The sequence below is a fragment of the Blennius ocellaris genome (assembly GCF_963422515.1).
Source record: "Blennius ocellaris genome assembly, chromosome: 15".
Lineage (NCBI taxonomy): Eukaryota > Metazoa > Chordata > Actinopteri > Blenniiformes > Blenniidae > Blennius > Blennius ocellaris.
The window spans coordinates 3,527,803-3,546,387 of NC_137664.1; the positions used below are offsets into that span (position 1 = coordinate 3,527,803).

The following is an 18,585-nucleotide window of genomic DNA, read 5'->3' on the forward strand; positions in this document are numbered from 1 at the left end:
TTCTTTAATGAGGCCTCATTAAATGTAATTGCTGACCTCTAGAAAGAAGTATCATTGAAAATCGGGGTCTACTTACTGAATTCTGACTTTGATTATTTCTATTCTGAGAGTCATCGGGAACCATCTAACCCAGTGGTGTCAACACATTCTAGTTCAGTGGTCAAATACAATAAAAATACCATTTGAGTGTAGTTTAGTGAAATAGTACCATAATAACCTTTAAATTTAAACTTTGTAGTTTTTCTTTGTTGTGGCGAAGAGTGTACGTGATGAAAAGGTTTATATTTCTTGTGAACTCTTAACAATTATAACAGAAAATGAGTATTATCTCAACTTAAAACCAATTTTTAATGAAACCTGGTGCAAAATACAGTGAAATGCTGAAAAAAAAGAAAAGAGCCGTTGCATTGTTGCATTGCGTTGTTTGAGGCGTTTCTATCTTTCATGTCAGCATCAATGATATATATATATATAATATATATATATATATATATATATATCTCCTCTGGTCTCAGTGTGTTGTGTTGCTACTCTTAAGTGATTTTTTTTTTTTTTAATCCATGTTTTTCTTGGTGGTTTGGGCAGATTTTTCTGTTTTGACGTTCTGATCTTAACCTTCTGAGTTAATTTAATTAGTATTTTCTTATGCAATGATCAGCTATAACATCAGAACCACATGTGAAATGCTGTGTTGGTCCTCGTGCTTCCTTCGAGATATGCACTTTCGAATCTGTACATCTGAAGGCAAGGTGCAGACTGCATGCAACCATTCATATCGACTGATGATCGATCAGAACAGACCATAGTCTTGGACTTAACTCAGGATGCAGGAAGCAAAGTGGCATCTGACATCTTTCTGTCAGAAACTTCTGCTGCAGTTTGAGCTAAAGCACCTTATTTGTTGAAACCGACCATACTCAAGCATCAACTTCTTTAATTGCAGTTTTGGACATGATCTGTCCAAGTCTTTTAACTGTTTAAAATCCTCAAGGTTTTTTCATTTTTATCAACGTTCAAGAAAAAAATATTAACTTCCTGCCCAACATATCCCAACCACTGACATCTGTCATGATAAAGAGATGAACAATGCTATTTACTTCACCATTACAATAAATATTTTATCAGTTTCAGTGTTGCTTGCAGCTTCAATAACTCCTCATTATGAAGCTTGATTCTTCACTTTACAGCACAACGACAAAATAACACGATTGCGGGTTTAAAACCACTAAGGGCTGAATCGTTTACTTGTAAACGCGCAGCCGCCAAACTCACCTGTTTCTTCACGAGACCATAGCACGTGGGGCATTCCTCACACTGGTGTGTGGCTCTGTCGTGGAAATAGTTCAGCTCACATTTGTCACACTTGTAACCCACAAAGCCCTCGCGGCAGTGGCAGGTGCCGTTACTGTGACACTGCATGGAGATGGAGCCCATGGGGTCACAGTTACAGGCTGGGCGAGGTCGGAATGGAAGCGGGATGAGAGGGGGGATAACAGGGAAGGAGCAGAAATAAACATTTGAGGAATTAGAAACGCTTTCATGTGTGATCTGTATTAGAGGGACGTCTTAAAGGATTAGAGGATGGCAAATAGTGCCGTCTTGATGCCTGGAGTAAAGCACTGTACCTCTGCAACCTCGTGACGAGAATCCAAAGAAGCCCACACGGCAAGAATCGCACAGCCTCCCCTCCACTCCCGCACGACACACGCACTGCCCCGTGATTGGATGGCAGGCCATGGACGACGAGCCAATCGGATTGCACTTGCACCTGAAAGGGGAAGGCAGAGAGGACGAAGGGTCTCCAAGATGAATTCACTTTCTGAGTGCAGTTATGACATCTTTTCACACCGATCCAATTTAGATAAATAGTTGTTTTTTTTTTGTTTTTTTTTAAATCAACGCTTTGCGTTTCGTTTACGTTTCGCATCCAAGGCCCTGCTGCAGGTTGAAGAAGCCGACTTCACAGTGGCCGCAGTCCCGTCCGGTCACGTGACCGAGGCAGTGGCAATTTCCCGTCTGAGGGTGGCATTCGTTTACATGTCCTGAAGTCCCTGCAGGACTGCAGCCGCATGCTGGAGAAGACAAATGAAGCAATTTAACCATTGAAACATGAGGGATATTGCATTTTTTTATTTTTTTTTATTGTTATGTATCACTTTATCATGCGGAGGGGATAATGTGAGGAAATGAGTAAAAGGGGGATGTATGGATTCTTCATTTGACACGTTCAGGACAGAAGAACAACCGGGAATAAGTGCAGAAGTGAATAAGTAAAGGCTCAGAAAAATCAAAGGACAAGCTGCTGGATCTCTGTCTACCTCTGTGGCTTTGTTTTGAGTTTTATTCACTTGAATTTGCCCGACTCGAACACTTTCATCTTACTTTTCTTTTTTTCTTTCTTTCGGGTGGGGTGTTTTCATTCTGACCCACGGGAATTTGTTCGTCCCAAAGCTTTTCCTTTTCATGACTGAAGTGAGCTCCACCTGTCGGATGTGAACTCCCGAATACCAGTCAGACTGAAAGTTCTATTTCTGCGTTCCTTCCAAAAAGCTCAGCTCAAGGCCGGGCAGCCTCTCATGGAATTTCACCCATTCATTTTCTGCTTTTTGCTCTTCTAAATGGAACAATGTTAATACCTAACAGAAAATGTGAATCTCAAGAGGGAGCACAGGTATTCCTGAAAATTCTCTCTGGGTAATTCAGTTCTAAAATTAGCCTTGTTTGAATTATAACTCGACATGTTTTTGCACTGAACTGTTTAGTTTACATACTAAAAACTCAAGTAATCTTTGTTTTTTTCTTTTTAATTTGCCTGGAGTTTGGCTGATTGCTGTAAAGCACATGCTACTTGTTTAATTGCACACATCGGTTTGCAGTTAGGGTGAAATATTAGACAAACATTTTTGAGGTTAAGAGGAACTCTGTCCATCGCAGAGAAATCACACGCATATTTGAAATGTTTGGTATCAAAAGTATTTAAATAAGTGGTTTGAATAAGGGTTGAGGGTGACTTTTCAGTCATAAGACATGAAATATTGGATTTTTGTTAACTTTTAATCATAAGTTTTCCTGTTTTCAGAAGACATGACAGTTAAAAATATTCTATAATGGTATGTTTGAATTTTGACACAGGACTGCTGAACGCATCATAGTATTTTGACTCCTCCTCACCCACACCTATACAGGACTGTTACACTACAGAGTGCCGTCGTGTTGGGAAATATTATCCTGAAATAGATATCTATTGATTTTATTTATTTTTAATGCATCTTTTACATAAATGTTTTGATAGGTACATTTTTCTATATTTTTTACAAATATTTCTCCAGAGCCATCGTATCGAAAGTTCATTTTGATGCAAATTAAAATGACAAAGAATATCTATCTATTGCACATGTGCGAGAAGATGGACGATAACAACAATGGCGGCCCCCAGAGTGTCATGACTCTTCATATTCTCCTGGGACTTTTATAGTTGAGCGTCACACGGAAAATCTAAATAACTTCGTTTGTCCATATAAATGTCCATGTAATGGCAATTAAAGTTTAGAGCGTATTGTTCCGTGCGTGCATGTGTGTGTGCATGTGTGTGTGTGTGTGTGTGTGTGTGTGTGTGTGTGTGTGTGTGTGTGTGTGTGTGTGTGTTTCATTACAATGACAAACAACAACACCCACTAGTGGCTCTACATGAAAACTACATCGTTTTCACAACATTATCATATATATATGCAGTCGTATAGTACAGTATATACAGTATCTTCATCCTGCAAGAAAACCTGGAGTGTTCAGTTTTCAGTTACTCACGTTTGCACTTCGGTCCGGCTGTCTGGGCGAGGGCGTCGCCGTAGAAACCCCGCTGGCAGCGTTGGCAGTTGTCGCCCTCCGTGTGTCCCAGGCACTTCAGACATCGGCCAGTGACGCGGTCACACACTCCCACCGCGTTGACATCCACGTTGCCATTGCAGTTGCACCTCGCACACGGCCGCGCTGCCCCAGACTGTCCCAGTGGGTCACCATAGTAACCGTCCTCGCACATCTGACAGCGCGTCCCTACGCAAAGGCGAAAAAGGTGAGAGAGGTGGGCGGGAGTTTGATGAATGGCCGAGCCAAAACGCTGCTGGAGGTCAGTCTTGGTGTCAACTCCAAGTGTGTTATAATTAAATTAAAAACAGAATCATAGGTGGCACTGCAGACTGACAGCACCCTGCAAATGAGGCGCTCTGAACGCTCCGTTTCCTCAGTATCGAGTTGTCTTTTTGGAAATATTCTCCTTATTACGATCTTGACATAAAGCTCATTATTTACTGTGTTTACTGTCAATCAAGGTGCAATTTGCATCTAATGGGGAAAATAAAACAATCCCTCTGGTGTACATAGCTCCCATTCTGCCGAATTATTCTCATCACAGGGGAGATAAAATCTCGGAGACGCTGGATCAGTTATTTTCAAGAAGATCTTGGCAGCAGCTCTTAAACAGTACAGACTTTAACTAAATAAGCTGATGGTAATGCGAACCGGCTGATAGCTAATTACAGTTGGGCATCTTATATGTTGCTATAATGAGGTATTCCTTCACAGGTTTAGTGATATAGTAATCGTTAAGATAACAGCTTTGTCTAATGTTAAAGCTAAGAGATGCAGCAGCTCTACAAACTAATGCCATCATTATGTAAGCTCAATTTATTACTGGCACTTTAATTCATAGCATTGTTATTCCCAACCCTGCACATGCATTTGTAGTGAGAAATATTACAATAATCGCCAATTAACTTGGCAACTTGCAATGTAATAAAGCCAGTAACTTAAAAATGTAACTCAATGTTTTGATACAACACCTCATCAATGTGATTAGTTTTGCTATGCGAACTGCACAAAGTCAGCAAAAATATATATTTTCAAGAAAATAAGTATAATTACTTATCGGCTACAGTTGTGATATATTAAAATGCCAAATAAATGATAACCATCTAATTATCACAATTTGTATGCAATATTAGCTCAAATATTTCATGACACTATTTTGTAAGTTGTTAGGTTTATGGCTTTGACATTAAAACGGTCAAAATAGGTATAATCGTTGGTATAATTTAATATTTTTACAGTATTGATTAATATGTGTGTTAAATGTATGAATCCTTCGGTTTATTGCTCCCTCTCCTTTCACACTGGTGTGATATCGCTCAGCCTTGGAAATGTTGCCCTCCGTATGCTTTTTGCTTTAAATCTTCACTGTCAGGAAAAAAAAAAAAAAGAAAAACCCCACAGACACGGTCTAAAACGCCGATCCGTCATGTCACCTGTCTGTCCTGTGGGGCAGTTGGTGCAGACCACCTGTCCCGTCTCTGCAATCTGGGCACAGCTGGTGCGGCCCGGGCAAGGGCAAGGCTGACAGTCACCGGGTGTGCCAATCAAAGCGTTGCCGTGGTAACCGTCCAGGCAGTGCTCGCAGGTCACCCCGGTGGTGAAGTGTGAGCACTCACACACACCTGAAAACAAACACAGAGAGGAAGAGTCGCTCATTCAACACACCGGCTCGTAAACACAAGCACACACGGGTGGACGGACAGAGCATCTTCTTTTTCAAATTTTTTTTTTTTGTCCATCCAGTAAACAATAAACAATGTGATTTATTGTTAAAAGAAAAAAAAAAGGGAGAAAACATTTAGCTGTTTATTGCCCCACACCCCTCCCCTACCCAACAATGAATGGGATTTCTGCCCTTGCCAGTAGATGTTTCCCCCATCACCAGCAGAGGGCGCTGTGTCTCTGACAGTCACTTGGAGCAACCACACACAAATTCTCCAATCCACAGCCCAATTCTGTTATATATATATATATATATATATATATATATATATATATATATATATATATATATATATATATATATATATATATATATATATATATATAGAAAAAAAATCCTTCCCCACAGCCCGCCGAGGAGAGCAGAAGACAACTAAATTCACCCCGACTATAATTGCTTTGGGAAATATATGAGCCAAATGCAGTTCGAAAGACCTTCAAGAACTAAAGCAATTCCACCCACCAAGTGGGAGAGATTACCAATTCGATGACGTCTTCAAAACAAACTGTTGTGTGTGTATGTTGTGTTTAAAAAAAAAAAAAAAAAAAAAAACCTGAGAAAAATAACTCGTAGCGCTAAACCACTTTAAAAGGCCTCCGCTCACGTGCAACATGTGTGGATGCGGACGTATGTACCGTGAATCCCCCGTGATGTACAGTCTGTTTACCGAGGAGACCTGCAGGCCTTCACTCCACGTCTCAACTACATTAAGCTACAGGCAGTTCGGAATGATATGACACGATAATCAGAGGGAATATTCCCCGCAGTGGAGGCACTGATATTATGTGTGAGTATTCTTTATAATAGAGCGGAGGGGGTGGTGGTGGTGGTGGTGGTGGTGGTGGTGGTGGTGGTGGTGGTGTGTATATATGAGGGCTCGGGGTAAAACCACCCAGCCGCCTGCTGCAGTGGCTTTGACGTCAGAGATCGAGAATGATTGAACCCACATACACCCTCAAAATCGGCAGAATTTGTGCTACAGCAACTTTCGGAAATGAAACCGAGAGAATCGGACGTGATACGATGTGGCACTTTAATTTAATAACTGACTGGCTAAAGCTCACAGAAAAAAGAAAAAAAAAAGTAATAAGCATTAATGCTCTTTGAAAAGCCATAAAAAGAAAAGTGCAAAGATGCTTACAAAGTTAAATTTGTCATTAAATGGCAATGAGCACACATTTTGTGCAGTTCTTGCACAAAAAAAAAAAAAAAATAGCTTCATTTGGGTTTTTCTGTGCATAACAGAGAAAATATATTTACTTTTTTCTGCTTTTAGTATTCAGCAAACATCTGAAAAATAAGATTTATTTGGGAGGGGGAGAACAGTAATTGGGCTGATTTTATGGAGCACATAAATGAGATATGGGTGCATAGTAGCTATTCTGCAGGCATGCACAATTTTACAGGGCTCTCATTAAAATTTCCCATCACACCCTTGTAGCTTTTTTTTTTTTTCTTTTTTAAATCAGCCCACACAGTGCAGGAAACTGGAGGAATTCCTTGCTTTCGGGTATTGGGGGGTGGTTTCACCGCCATCGGAGTATCTCGTCACTAAATAAAAGCCCCATTAACTGCAAAGACAAGTAAGAACAAGTACTGAAGATAGAATAATGTCAGTGAAGCTAAAGTGATCACAAAGCCATTAAGGGGGAACAATTATCTAATTGCCTGATGAAGTGTGGACTTCTGGGTTAAAAAAAAAAAAAAAAAAAGTACCATCTCTTTTGCTGAGGAGAGTTGTAATGCCAGCCATTTAAACAAAGTATTTAGCTGTAATGATTGTTCCCCGCATAAAGAAGTGACTCTTTCTTGAATTTCTCGGGGCATTATGACACTGATGGCGTTCAGTGTCAGTCCCCAATGAGCCATAGTAAATTTAACAGCAGTGGAAATGTGCTGACTTTACTCAGTGTGAAGATGACTGAGCGTGATATGAGGCGGCGGAGACACACCGAGGGCCTCTTCGCCGTTCATTATCATTCCGCCGGGCTCCCCGGGCAAAGCCAACGGCACGCACCACAAAACGTGGCCGGGACGGCGAGATCCCGTTCCCCCACGTGACCGTCCTCATCGTCATGCTCGCTGGCGTCGCCTCATAATGTCCCTTAAGAACAATTTTATCAATGAATCAATGACCGTTCATTCAGCCTTGAATGAATTGGGATTTTCAGTGAAGCTCCCCTTTCTAGCCGCACACTTTGAATCCTTTGACAAATCCACACAATCCCTCTATTCTGCTCTCAGCCTCTCGTACGCCTCCCCTTTCAGCCATGGAGCACTGCACTTCACTGCTCCGCTCTCCGCCTGAACTCTGCTTGTCTGTTCTGTGATGCCAAAGCAATAGTTCTGTATGGGAAACAAGTAGTCAGAGTATTTTTTTTTTCCTTATTATTTTTTTTCTTGAACAAGAGGCCTCCATCATATACACTTCGCACACATCAAAGGAGCTCTTTCCTTGCACATCCATCCGTCCTCCATGCCCCTCATCGTATACACACACACACAGACCCACACACACACACACACATACACCTACGGCTAATGCACTTCATTAATGCACCTACTCTTGGAGGATACGAATACATTTGGAATGCATCACTGTGCGATAGCTGCCAGGACACAAATGAAAAGCGTAAAACTTCTCAAAAGTGCCCATCTTTATCCAACCCCGCGACGCTCCTATTCGCCGCGTTCACACTCGAGCATCATTCAGCGCTCGCCCTCAAACAAAGTGCGACGAGTAGCTCCTCCGAAGATAGCGGTTATCAGCGAGAGAGGATATCCAACCAGAAATGGATTTTAAACCTGTTTTTGTTTGGGGTGGTGTGTGTGTGTGTATGTGAGGGTGGGGGGGGGGGGGGGGGGGGGGGTATAGGATCAGACCCATGCTCTTTCCTGTTATCAGAATCGTTTCTCTAAAGTCTCCTGATTTATTTTCTGTCCAAACTCCAGATCCAGAAGATCGTTGCGTGTCGTGCCGCACCATCTTGGGAGGTCTCCCTGGGAAAGCATCGCAGCATGTGGGGCCAGACACTCGAGCTAAACAAGGGCCACGGGTTCAAAGCAACATGTGGCTGAGGCGACATTCCACTCCGACACACGTGCGCAAACCGGAAAAAAAAAAAAAGAGGAAACCGTCGTCGTGACACATATCGCTTGTTCGTACGATATAAGCGGACTCGCAGCATTATGGTCTCAAACAGGAGCTTTTCGAGACATCTTGTGTCTCCCCCCCCCCCCCCCCCCCCCCCCCACAGGACCACGGAAAAGCTTCGGGCGGAGGAAATGTATTTACTAATGCATGGGAACACCATATTTTAATGAGGGAGAGGAGGAAATAAAACAGAAAGATGATGACATTTGTGTGTGTGTGTGTGTGTGTGTGTGTGCGGCTCTGCAGCCTCATGGGTTAAATCTGCAACAGGACTCTTCGATGGCAATGTTGTTCTCTAATTTAACACAGATATGCTTCTAGTGCCTGCTGCTGCAGATGTGGCTTCCAAATGTGGAGATGGGGGGGGGGGGAGTTTGGAGGGGGTGGGGGGGGGGCAGTATATTCTCTTCAACCCCATACACGATATGTGCAATGTGGGTGATGGAAGAAATATGTTTGGCCATACTGTGACTGAGGAGAATAAATGCATCCATCCCCGTTTTGTGTGGAGGCTGTCAGCCAAATTGTTATGGCCAAGGCCCCTGGGTGTCAGGGATGGGGCCTCTTACAACAGTGGCCGTAGCTCATGTTGTCTCGCCGAGACTCTTGATTCGCCCGCCTGCTGTACAGAATAGCTGGATAAATGACTTACAGTACATTTCAGTCCAATCAGTGTCAAGAAAATGTCAGCGCATTCATGAGGAAGGTCGAACAAACTGCCAAATAATTATCCGAACGGGAGACATTTGTCTCAGCCTTTAATCTGCGGCGTATTTATGTCCTCAGGTGAAGACGTTGGTTACTTTCATTAATTTCTACTGATTTTTTTTGGCCTTGTCTTTGGCTTTCTTTTAATCACGGTGATTAGAATTTCAGGAAATATATATTTGGAACAAATTGATGTCAGGTTGAGTCAATGAAGTGTCGTGTTCTGTGTTGACGGTCAACTCCAGAAACAACATTGAAACTAATAAAAAAAAATCATCCATCCATTTTCTGTACTACTTTCTCCAGGTGACAGTGGGTAAATGGTAACCCAGGCCGACGAGCCTCGAGCGGATTTACAGACGGAAGATCAAGTCAGTGCAGCTGAGGCGGCGCAGACAGAAGGAGATGAGCCTCCATCACAAAGTGCGGCAGACGACTCGGCTCCAGCTCAGCCCGAGACGCAGCTGAAGACGTCTCGCAGAAAGCTTAAAGGGAAGCAGTGAGGTAGGGAACGCAAACACTCAATTCAAAGAGAGCAATCCACCGAACACACTGTTTGGATCTCGGGAGGATGTCAAAGTGTCTGACTATAACAGGCGAGAACATGTAGTATCTACACAGAAAGGGATCGAACCAAGAAATCGAAAATCGTTTCTATCCAATGAGTTTTTTTTTTAAATTGATATTGATTCACATGATATGAATAACTTTGGGACATCAAGTCGTAAAACAACAAAATTAATATCCTAGTTTGCTAAAATCCTGTGTACTGTGCTAACTGGCATGCTCACACAAACATATTGACGTGCTACAGCAGATACATCTGAATTTGAAAATCCACATTTCCTGCAAAATCCCATTTTCTCACATCATTTTCAAAATACAAAACTATTGTTTTATTATCTTCGCCAATGAAAGTTTGGGTTAAAGGTATGTATGTATGTATGTATGTATGTATGTATGTATGTATGTATGTATGTATGTATTTAATCACACAGCAACTCATTCTAATGGCATATTCAAGTTAGCACAAAAGAATGAGAACCATCAGAACATGACTTGACCTCAACAGTGCCAGGTGGCGTTGGCGAAGGTATTCGCTCTACCGATTGCCCGCTCTAGTTATTTTACTGTTGATGACCTTAGCTATCTCATTTCACGAGGATTTGAAAAAAACCAAAAAAAAAACCCAGATTGATCCAATCAATTTTGTCTTCATTTGTGGTGGAAAATCCACATATTCCACCCGAAGACTGACGGCTGAGCGATTCTTTTACAGGCTTCGAGGTAAGTCGGGTGTTAGAGCTCACATTTAAGTCAGATTTGCCACTAATCCAGTGGCTAATAAGAATGCCAGCTTCCTCCCACTGACCACAGGTACCTGGCTGCGGAGGGTGAACCTGCTCCTAAACAGCGGCGTAAAAAAAGTCTGTCTGGTCTTTGTTGTGTTTCATAACAGCGCATTGCTTGTGTTTCACTTTGACATTTGTGCCGGGCCAAATTTTTTGAATAATGCGTCGTGGTTTTGCATAGCTAAATGTCACGCCCACTGCAGTCTGTTGGAGGAGGCTGGAAAACGAATGCTTTCTTTTTCTCTTTTTCTTTCTTTTTTTTAATTCGTGGTCGAGCCCTGTGAAGGGGAACAAACCACCGAGGCCTCCTGCAGCGAAACTGCATTGAAGCCGACCTCATAAAGGCCACTCTCCAGACTACCTGTCTCATCGCATCAATTAGGGTGCCGATGCCGAAATGACCAAACATGCCGCTCACTGCGCCGCTCATTAGCATGCTAAGTAATAATGGAGGCAACTGTGAGTCAGTGTTTACCAACAAAGGGGCACTTTGGCATGAGACGGAGCGAGCCGGGGCACGCGTTTCCCCAAATGTCTGCTTAAATGCCATCTTGAGCTCTCTGAGGTCATTAGTTAGAAAAATCTTTGGGAGAAAGTTGAGGCAGAAGAAGTGATACCGAGTGAATCTGGCTCCGGCGCTGGTTTATTCAGTCCCCTAATCTCTCTGGTGGGCTGTATTTGTTGCAGGCTAAGCCCAAAGATGCCTGGCCTGTATCAGCTTGATGGGATACGAGGAGCGACAGTGAAGGGAAAAGGAACTGAGGAAAAAAAAAAAGACTGATGTCGTCTGTTACAATAATTCTCTCTCTGTAATTTCTACTGCTGATCCTATTGGGCACGCTTTACTTATCTCCTCACAACCAGCGCACTTATTTAACACAGAAAGAAAAAAATAGATAAACAATGTGCGCACACTCCATCTCGCCTGTCTCGGGTTTCCAGTCACACTGTCAAGGCTCGCTGATTTGAAAAGGTTTTGACCTTTATTCTCTCGATAAAATTAGTTCAGATGGGGAAAACTTTCCTCAACCTACAACGTAGCTCAATGAATCTGAATGAAGAAGCCTCCCACATTAAAATGATGACTCCCCTCCTGCTGCCTGATATTATTTGCAGCCAAAAGAAAAGACATGACTTTCCATCAGAAACGGCTTTAACTTGATCATATCGTCACTCCTCGGGCTCCCCCAGTAACTTAGTGACGATTTTTCTTTTTCTACTTTGGACCACCTTAGAGAGATATTGACTACTGCAGGCTTGGAATAACCCAGGGACGGAACTTTTTTTCATTCTACTTTAGTTTGTGTATATTTTGCATTGAGGATGTAAACAGTTTATTAAAAAGTCCACTATGAGCTGTATGTTGGAGTGCACATGGTGAACCGAGGCACAATATTTACTTTTTCAAATTTCAGGTTTGTCAAGAGTTGTAAAAAGTAGTAGTTGTGTGCAAAAGTAGATATTGCATTGACATTTTAGACATTACTATTTGCATTTGTCCAAATAGTGCAAATATTTAATCAGGAAGAACTTTATAATTTGACCAAACTGACTGCCAGCAGGCCCTGTTTGTCAGTATGATCATCACTACAGAATCTTAGCTTTTATTCTAAAAAGATTAATAAACACATTTTTAGCCAAAAACTTTGAAAAAAAAGCATGTTTGTATCTCTATGTGTAAAACCATTATTACAAATTAAATACAAACTAGTAATAGATCAAAATAAATCAGAAGAAACTGGTTGGTAGTCTAGCTTTTTGCTTCTTATGCATCAGCGTTAAGGACACTTTGCTAACTTGCCGCCTCATGAATCCCGCTCACTAACAGGTGCCAAGATAAAGTGAGGATCAGCATTAGAAGCTCATACGCAACGGTTGATCAGTGATTCCTTTAGAGAACAGTTTAACTGCTCGTCGCATTGCACAGTTATTTACGAGGAGGTATCCCTCATAAATCGTGTCGTGACTTTGAAGAGTGACCCGGCACAGTCGACTTTGACCCGCTTCATCCACGCACACAGGCGATTCTCCTCAGATGGCAATTTTTTTTCTCTGGAGATGTGAAGATAAATGCGGGGCACCCTGAAGGACTATCAGTTAAGAGACGGCGCTAAAAGGGCAGCTCTTAACGTGATCCTCCCTACAGTATGTGCTGCAGGGACAATTGAGTGTCTCCATTTTATATTTACATTGCAATCAACTCCCCCACCACCGCAACCTTTAGCATATAAACTATGGCCTTTATCCAATAGATGTAGTATATGGAATTACCACTTTATGGAAGTTTAACTAGTCAAGTTGTACACAGTCGACTAAAAGTAAGTTGGCTCCTTTCATTTTTTTTTTTTGTTTTGTTTTTTGGAACGAGAAGGACATATGTTTGGCTCCGTCAGCCCCTGCAGGGATCGCAACTTCCACCGTTCCACCACAAATATTAGCATTTCCAATCTGTTGTGTTGCACAGGAGCAAACAGAACCGACACGACCCAGGGAGTGTTAATAAATCATGATTATGAAGCCCCCCCCCCCCTCCCAGCAGCCAGTGAATAAATTCCATCCCAGTATTGTCTTTGGGCACACCCTGCGTGATGATACAAGTCGTTAGGTAATTATACAGCAATTAAGATTCTGATAGAAGAAACAGCAGGTTGGTCCGCCCTCCGTGTGACAAATGATGAACGGGGCAATTCTAATCAACTTACTTTGATAGTTCCCCTTGACCCGAACTTATAGATTCATGGAGAGCTCGTGCAGATTGTTTGATTTATTTTGTATTTTTCATTAAAGAGTAAAAAAAACAAAAAAAAACAAAACGGCACGTCATCAGATTTGCACATACCCGCGTCATTAAAATTGAAAGGAAAAGCTTGTTTTAACTAGCTTTCTTTACTGACAGTTCGGCTAATGCTATTCAGCACACGGGTGTCCGTCCAGAGGACGCAACACAAGAGCCAGGTTTGATCCATGACTCAGAGGACATGGCGTGTTCCATATTTAACACCTGCTCGTCATTTGCATGCTGTGTGACCCATGCAAGTATTTTCAAAACATATTGAAATGCATGTGTGTGCAGGTGTGCAAGTGTGGGAAAGACTGAGGACGGGAAGTATTCTGATTATATTCCAATGCCACAACCTCCAGTGTGAGCATGACTGTGATTTTAAGTCGTTAAAAGTCCCATATTCTACACTTGCTTCAACAATTTCAGAGGCCCACCAACATTGTATTCAAAGTGTAATTCCCCAAATCCAGCTTTGGTCCTGAATTTCAGAAAGTCTAGAAGTCTCTCTAGTGAGAACAGGCTGTTTCTGTGTCTATCCGCCGCTTCCTCCAGACTCCAATGGGGTGAGAAAATCAGTGTTGCCATATTGGATCTCTGATTTGCCTGTGTGAGCATACATTCGCTAAAAAGTTCGGCGAGCGAGTGAGGGGGATGACAGACTTCAATGTTAGAAAATGTAAGAAAACCATTAAAAAATGAATTTTGCAAGGGACCTTTAAGAATTAAGTTAATTGATCCTTGTTTTACTTTAGACTTTTTAGTCTGAATAGCTCCAATTCTGTATTAATGCAGCTCGTAAACTAAAATGGCTACCTTCTTGGAAAGTTTAATTTCTCAGTTTACAGCGATAACAAACGAGCAATATGGCGGCAGCATCATGGCTGCTTGTTTGTTGTGCAAAAAGAAACAAACAAGCCTGTAATCTCATACATCAACCAAGTGGGAGTCGAGATCAATGAAGCTCACGAGGCAAAATTTGATATTAGACTACCACATTTATGCACATTTGCTGCAGAGCTATTGGGTTGTTTTATGCTGTTAACACATCGAACAATCATTACAACCGTCGCCATAAAGTTTTATCGTCTACTTCACTGAAGTGGCGAGAGGGAGTCTCATTATATATGCCTGTCGTACAAAAAGAAGATGGAAATAACTTATTAGTGCACTGAGCAAGTGCATTTCTTAACTTTCAGCAAACCACTGCCATACTGATTGATATAAGACCTGCATGAAGCTCCTAAAAATCATCATATATGCATTTTCCCCAGTGGGAAGTGGGATTTTCCCAACCTGCCAGTGAACTATGAATCTCCCACTTTCTCATCAAGTTTATTTCCTTTCTATTGGGAAAGTCACAACTTGCAACTTTCCATGGGAGAAATAGAGAGGTAGTATTTGAAATACTTACATGTGGGGACAAATTGTTAAAGATTGGGGAAAAAAAGGGGGTGTCAAGGATACGAGGCAGAAGTGAAGGGGAGAGCAGGTGTAGTTCAGAGCTGAGAGAAGGAAGGAAGCTGAAGGTTGCAACATGCTGGCTAGGGAGTCTACTTAACAAGAGTGTGTGTGTGTGCGTGTGTGTGTGAAAGAGAGAGAGAGAGAGAGAGAGAGACACATTCAGATGGAGGAGAGACATGAGAGACACAGGAAATCTGCAAGCAAATTAGACGTCATTAGCCGAGAGACGGTTAACAAGTCTAATTAGGGAAGAGGCAGGCAGTGATACCAGACTTGCTTCCGGACACACACACACACACACACACACACACACACACACACACACACACACACACACACACACACACACACACACACACACACACACACACACACACACACACACACACACCCTTCGACTTAAGTCTCAAAGATCTGACCTAGTTAAAGCGATGCCTGAAGCTTTGGCTGAGAGAGAGTGTGTGTGTTTGTGTGTGTGTGTGCGTGTGTGGGGTGTTAGGGGAAGAAGAGAGCAAGTGATTGAGGAAAAATAAAAAGAGTGAGGGTGGGGACCTTGGATGGGATACTTGTCTGCTCTTGGAAAGAGTTGTTTAAAGCTGCGAGCGCCAGATAGCGTGGCGACGACGAAGAACCACAACGCGTGTGCGACGTACACATTCCCAGACACGGCGCGTATAAATAAGTGGCTGGAGGTTGACTTGTTTACACAGCCAACAGCTGCTGTTTTACTTCCGCCATTTACAGGACGTCGCGTTCAGGATGTGAATCTAAAGGAAAACTAAGGCTGCTGTTATTATCTCCTATTAAAAAAAAAAAAGAAAAAGAAAATGTCAAGCACGTTAAATAGAAGGCTTCAAGTTTAGCTGCTATTATGAAGATGAGTTGCGTGGAACGAGGATATTTCTGTATTAGTACAGCCATCCAGTTCTCGGTTTGAGTGATGGCTTGCCAGGGCTCCTGAGGGATGACTGAGTTGCGTTCCCTTGAAGCGATGATGACTGAATGTCAGTTCTAGAAAGGCAGAGAAAAATGCTTCAGTCAAACAGCCTGCATCTCTCTCTCTGTTCCCGGCGCGCTCTCAAAGGCACAGTGACAGAAAATATTGTCTCAACAACCTCTGATGATCCCTCGTCTCATGTACTGTTGGCTTGAGTGCTTCGGCATGACTTCATTTCTTCACAGGCAACTTGGATCGGTTTTATATCCCATAAAAGTAACTAAACTATCAATACGATGACTTGCTATTGTCGGAATGGCAATATCCATCTTTGACTTGTAAAGACGTGTGCTGCCATCTCATAACATTAAAAAGCATGTTCCCTCAAGCTTATATAAGTGTTAGATCACTTCTTATTACAAAATAAGTTTATGTATGTGTTTTCAACCTTGCAGAAGATGTAAAGTGATTTTTAACTGACCCGTGTGATTTTGACTGACTCAGGCTCCATCATCGATCAAACAGTTTTCAAGGAGCGCTGTAATAATCTTACAGGTCTTAATCTATGAAATAAATAAAGATGAGGAGCCCTGATGCTTCAGCTTTTCAGCTTGTTAAGTCATTGAGCTGGTTCTGATTTACTGTCCCTCTGGACAGCACTGGGCTCTTGCATGATATTTGTAAACTTTCAAGAGATTGAAAGAAACTGTAAAAGGAAATGTGAGCCCATTTTTGTGAAAAGATTCATTTTTACACCTCTTAGTGGCGTCCAACATAGGTCTGGGACTCAAAACCCACCAAACTGCAAACACTGATTTATTTTTTGATTTTTTTTAAACAAATTCATTAAGTAGCAGATGCAACACAACACTGAGACAAGCTGACATATCAATTATCCTAGCATGAAAGCTTGTTGAGTCATTCCTGTCAAACTCGCCTCAAAGTCATGCTGCCATGGGTGAGTTAAAAAAAAAAAAAAAAAGCTTTTAGCAGCAGCTATAGATTTTGGGATAATTCACTGTATTTTGCGCCAAAGGTTATAATTGGATTTGGACTTCATGTTGAGATTATAGTAATTTTTAGTCGCAATTGTTTGGATTTGGGAGAATATAGACGTTTTCAATACGATTCAAAGGCTATTCTGGAACTATTTCATTGCTCTCATCACTATAACACTGTAACATTACAACTTTGGACTCAATGATCCGAAAAGACCAAGTTGTTCTGATGTGAAGCATGCATGTTTTCAGTTGACCTAGAAATACTTTCACAATCATTCCCTCTTAAACGGCCCTGATCCATCAAGGCAGGGGTCGACTCGACACCTCTGGTATAGAACCACTGTTTATTCTGGTATTGTGATGTTAAATGCACCGTTTTCACTTTGTCATCAGGGCCTGATACTTTATTGGATTCAGATCTTGGGAGGTCAAAGTCAATGTCTCAAGCCTTTTTCCTGAAGCGTTCTCTACTTTGTGGCAGAACACATTATCTTGATAAAGAGAGCCAGCACCATCACCTAACAATGCTTAGGTGGTGCGTGTCATTTTTCCTCCCATCACTTTTGATAGACCACCTCAAGCTGAGAAAGTCCCACAAGAGCCACAGCGCCACAGATCCAGTCGTCTCGCCATCACAGGCCTCGTCAAACGTGCTTGTCCATCCCCCCCCCCCCTGATTCTCGCACATCAACCGAGGTACCATCAAAATCAGTGTTCTTCACATCACCTGTCAGCTTTCATAATGTTATGGCTGATCACAGCGAATAACTGTATCTGCAGAGAAAATACTGGAGTGTCGTTTAAAAAAAAATCGTAATTACAAAAATTCTGCTGTACGTGATGGAGAGTCGTCTGGGTTTATGAAGAAGATTTCAGTAGGAGTCTTTTCTCAGATTCAATCAAGGTACAAAGTCCAGCATCTCACTGTGAAATAGGTCATTTGCCATCAAGCTTTCACTGTATTTCAGTCCGTTTCCACCCGAATCCATGTGCTACCGCTTATCAGAAAACACTCCAAAGTAGTTGCTGCTTACATATAAGCAATATTACTTCAAGTGGGTTTTGTGAGGGAGAAATGTGTCACCGTAAACCCGACGTCCTTGATTTGTGCTTGTAGATTTATAGCATGGCACACGTATGACAACATATTTCCTTTAATATGGTAAATGGAAGCCGTATCAAACATACCTCACCTTGTCGTCGACATCTTTTGTTGATTCCATCTTTTATTGCTCGTGGTAATCATTGTTTTATTGACTGAGAATCCCCGAGTAAGAGAGTGTGGGACCTGAAAGATTTGTGTTAGTCCCCGGAGAACTCACGCTGCATCCTTTATTGAAAAGTACTCCCCACAACTTGGAAACTGAAGGTAGTATTGTGAAATATTACCATCCACCCATCAATCTATCTTCTATATCATTTGATTAAACGTCTGATCCAGTGAAGGTTTGTGTGTGTATATAAACAGTGGCAAGCTTAAGATACACGCCACGAACAACGGGAGTAGTGAAAATTGTGTGTGATAGACGTGTAAAATAATTTCATGTATATGGAATTTGGGGCGTGTCTCCCCAGATGGCTCAAAGTCCTGGGAGGATTATAT

General features: G+C 42.0%; 1 protein-coding gene across 1 annotated transcript in view; it reads right to left on the minus strand.

Moving 5' to 3' along the window:
* Positions 1-18,585, minus strand: part of lamc3 (laminin, gamma 3) — a 129,486-nt gene that overhangs the window by 16,843 nt on the left and 94,058 nt on the right. Inside the window, exons 13-17 of the mRNA XM_080510274.1 lie at positions 5,298-5,486; positions 3,805-4,050; positions 1,919-2,072; positions 1,626-1,768; positions 1,273-1,451 (exon numbers count right to left, since the gene is read on the minus strand). Coding sequence (XP_080366400.1) covers positions 1,273-1,451; positions 1,626-1,768; positions 1,919-2,072; positions 3,805-4,050; positions 5,298-5,486 — 911 coding nt within the window. The remainder of the gene's footprint in view (positions 1-1,272; positions 1,452-1,625; positions 1,769-1,918; positions 2,073-3,804; positions 4,051-5,297; positions 5,487-18,585) is intronic.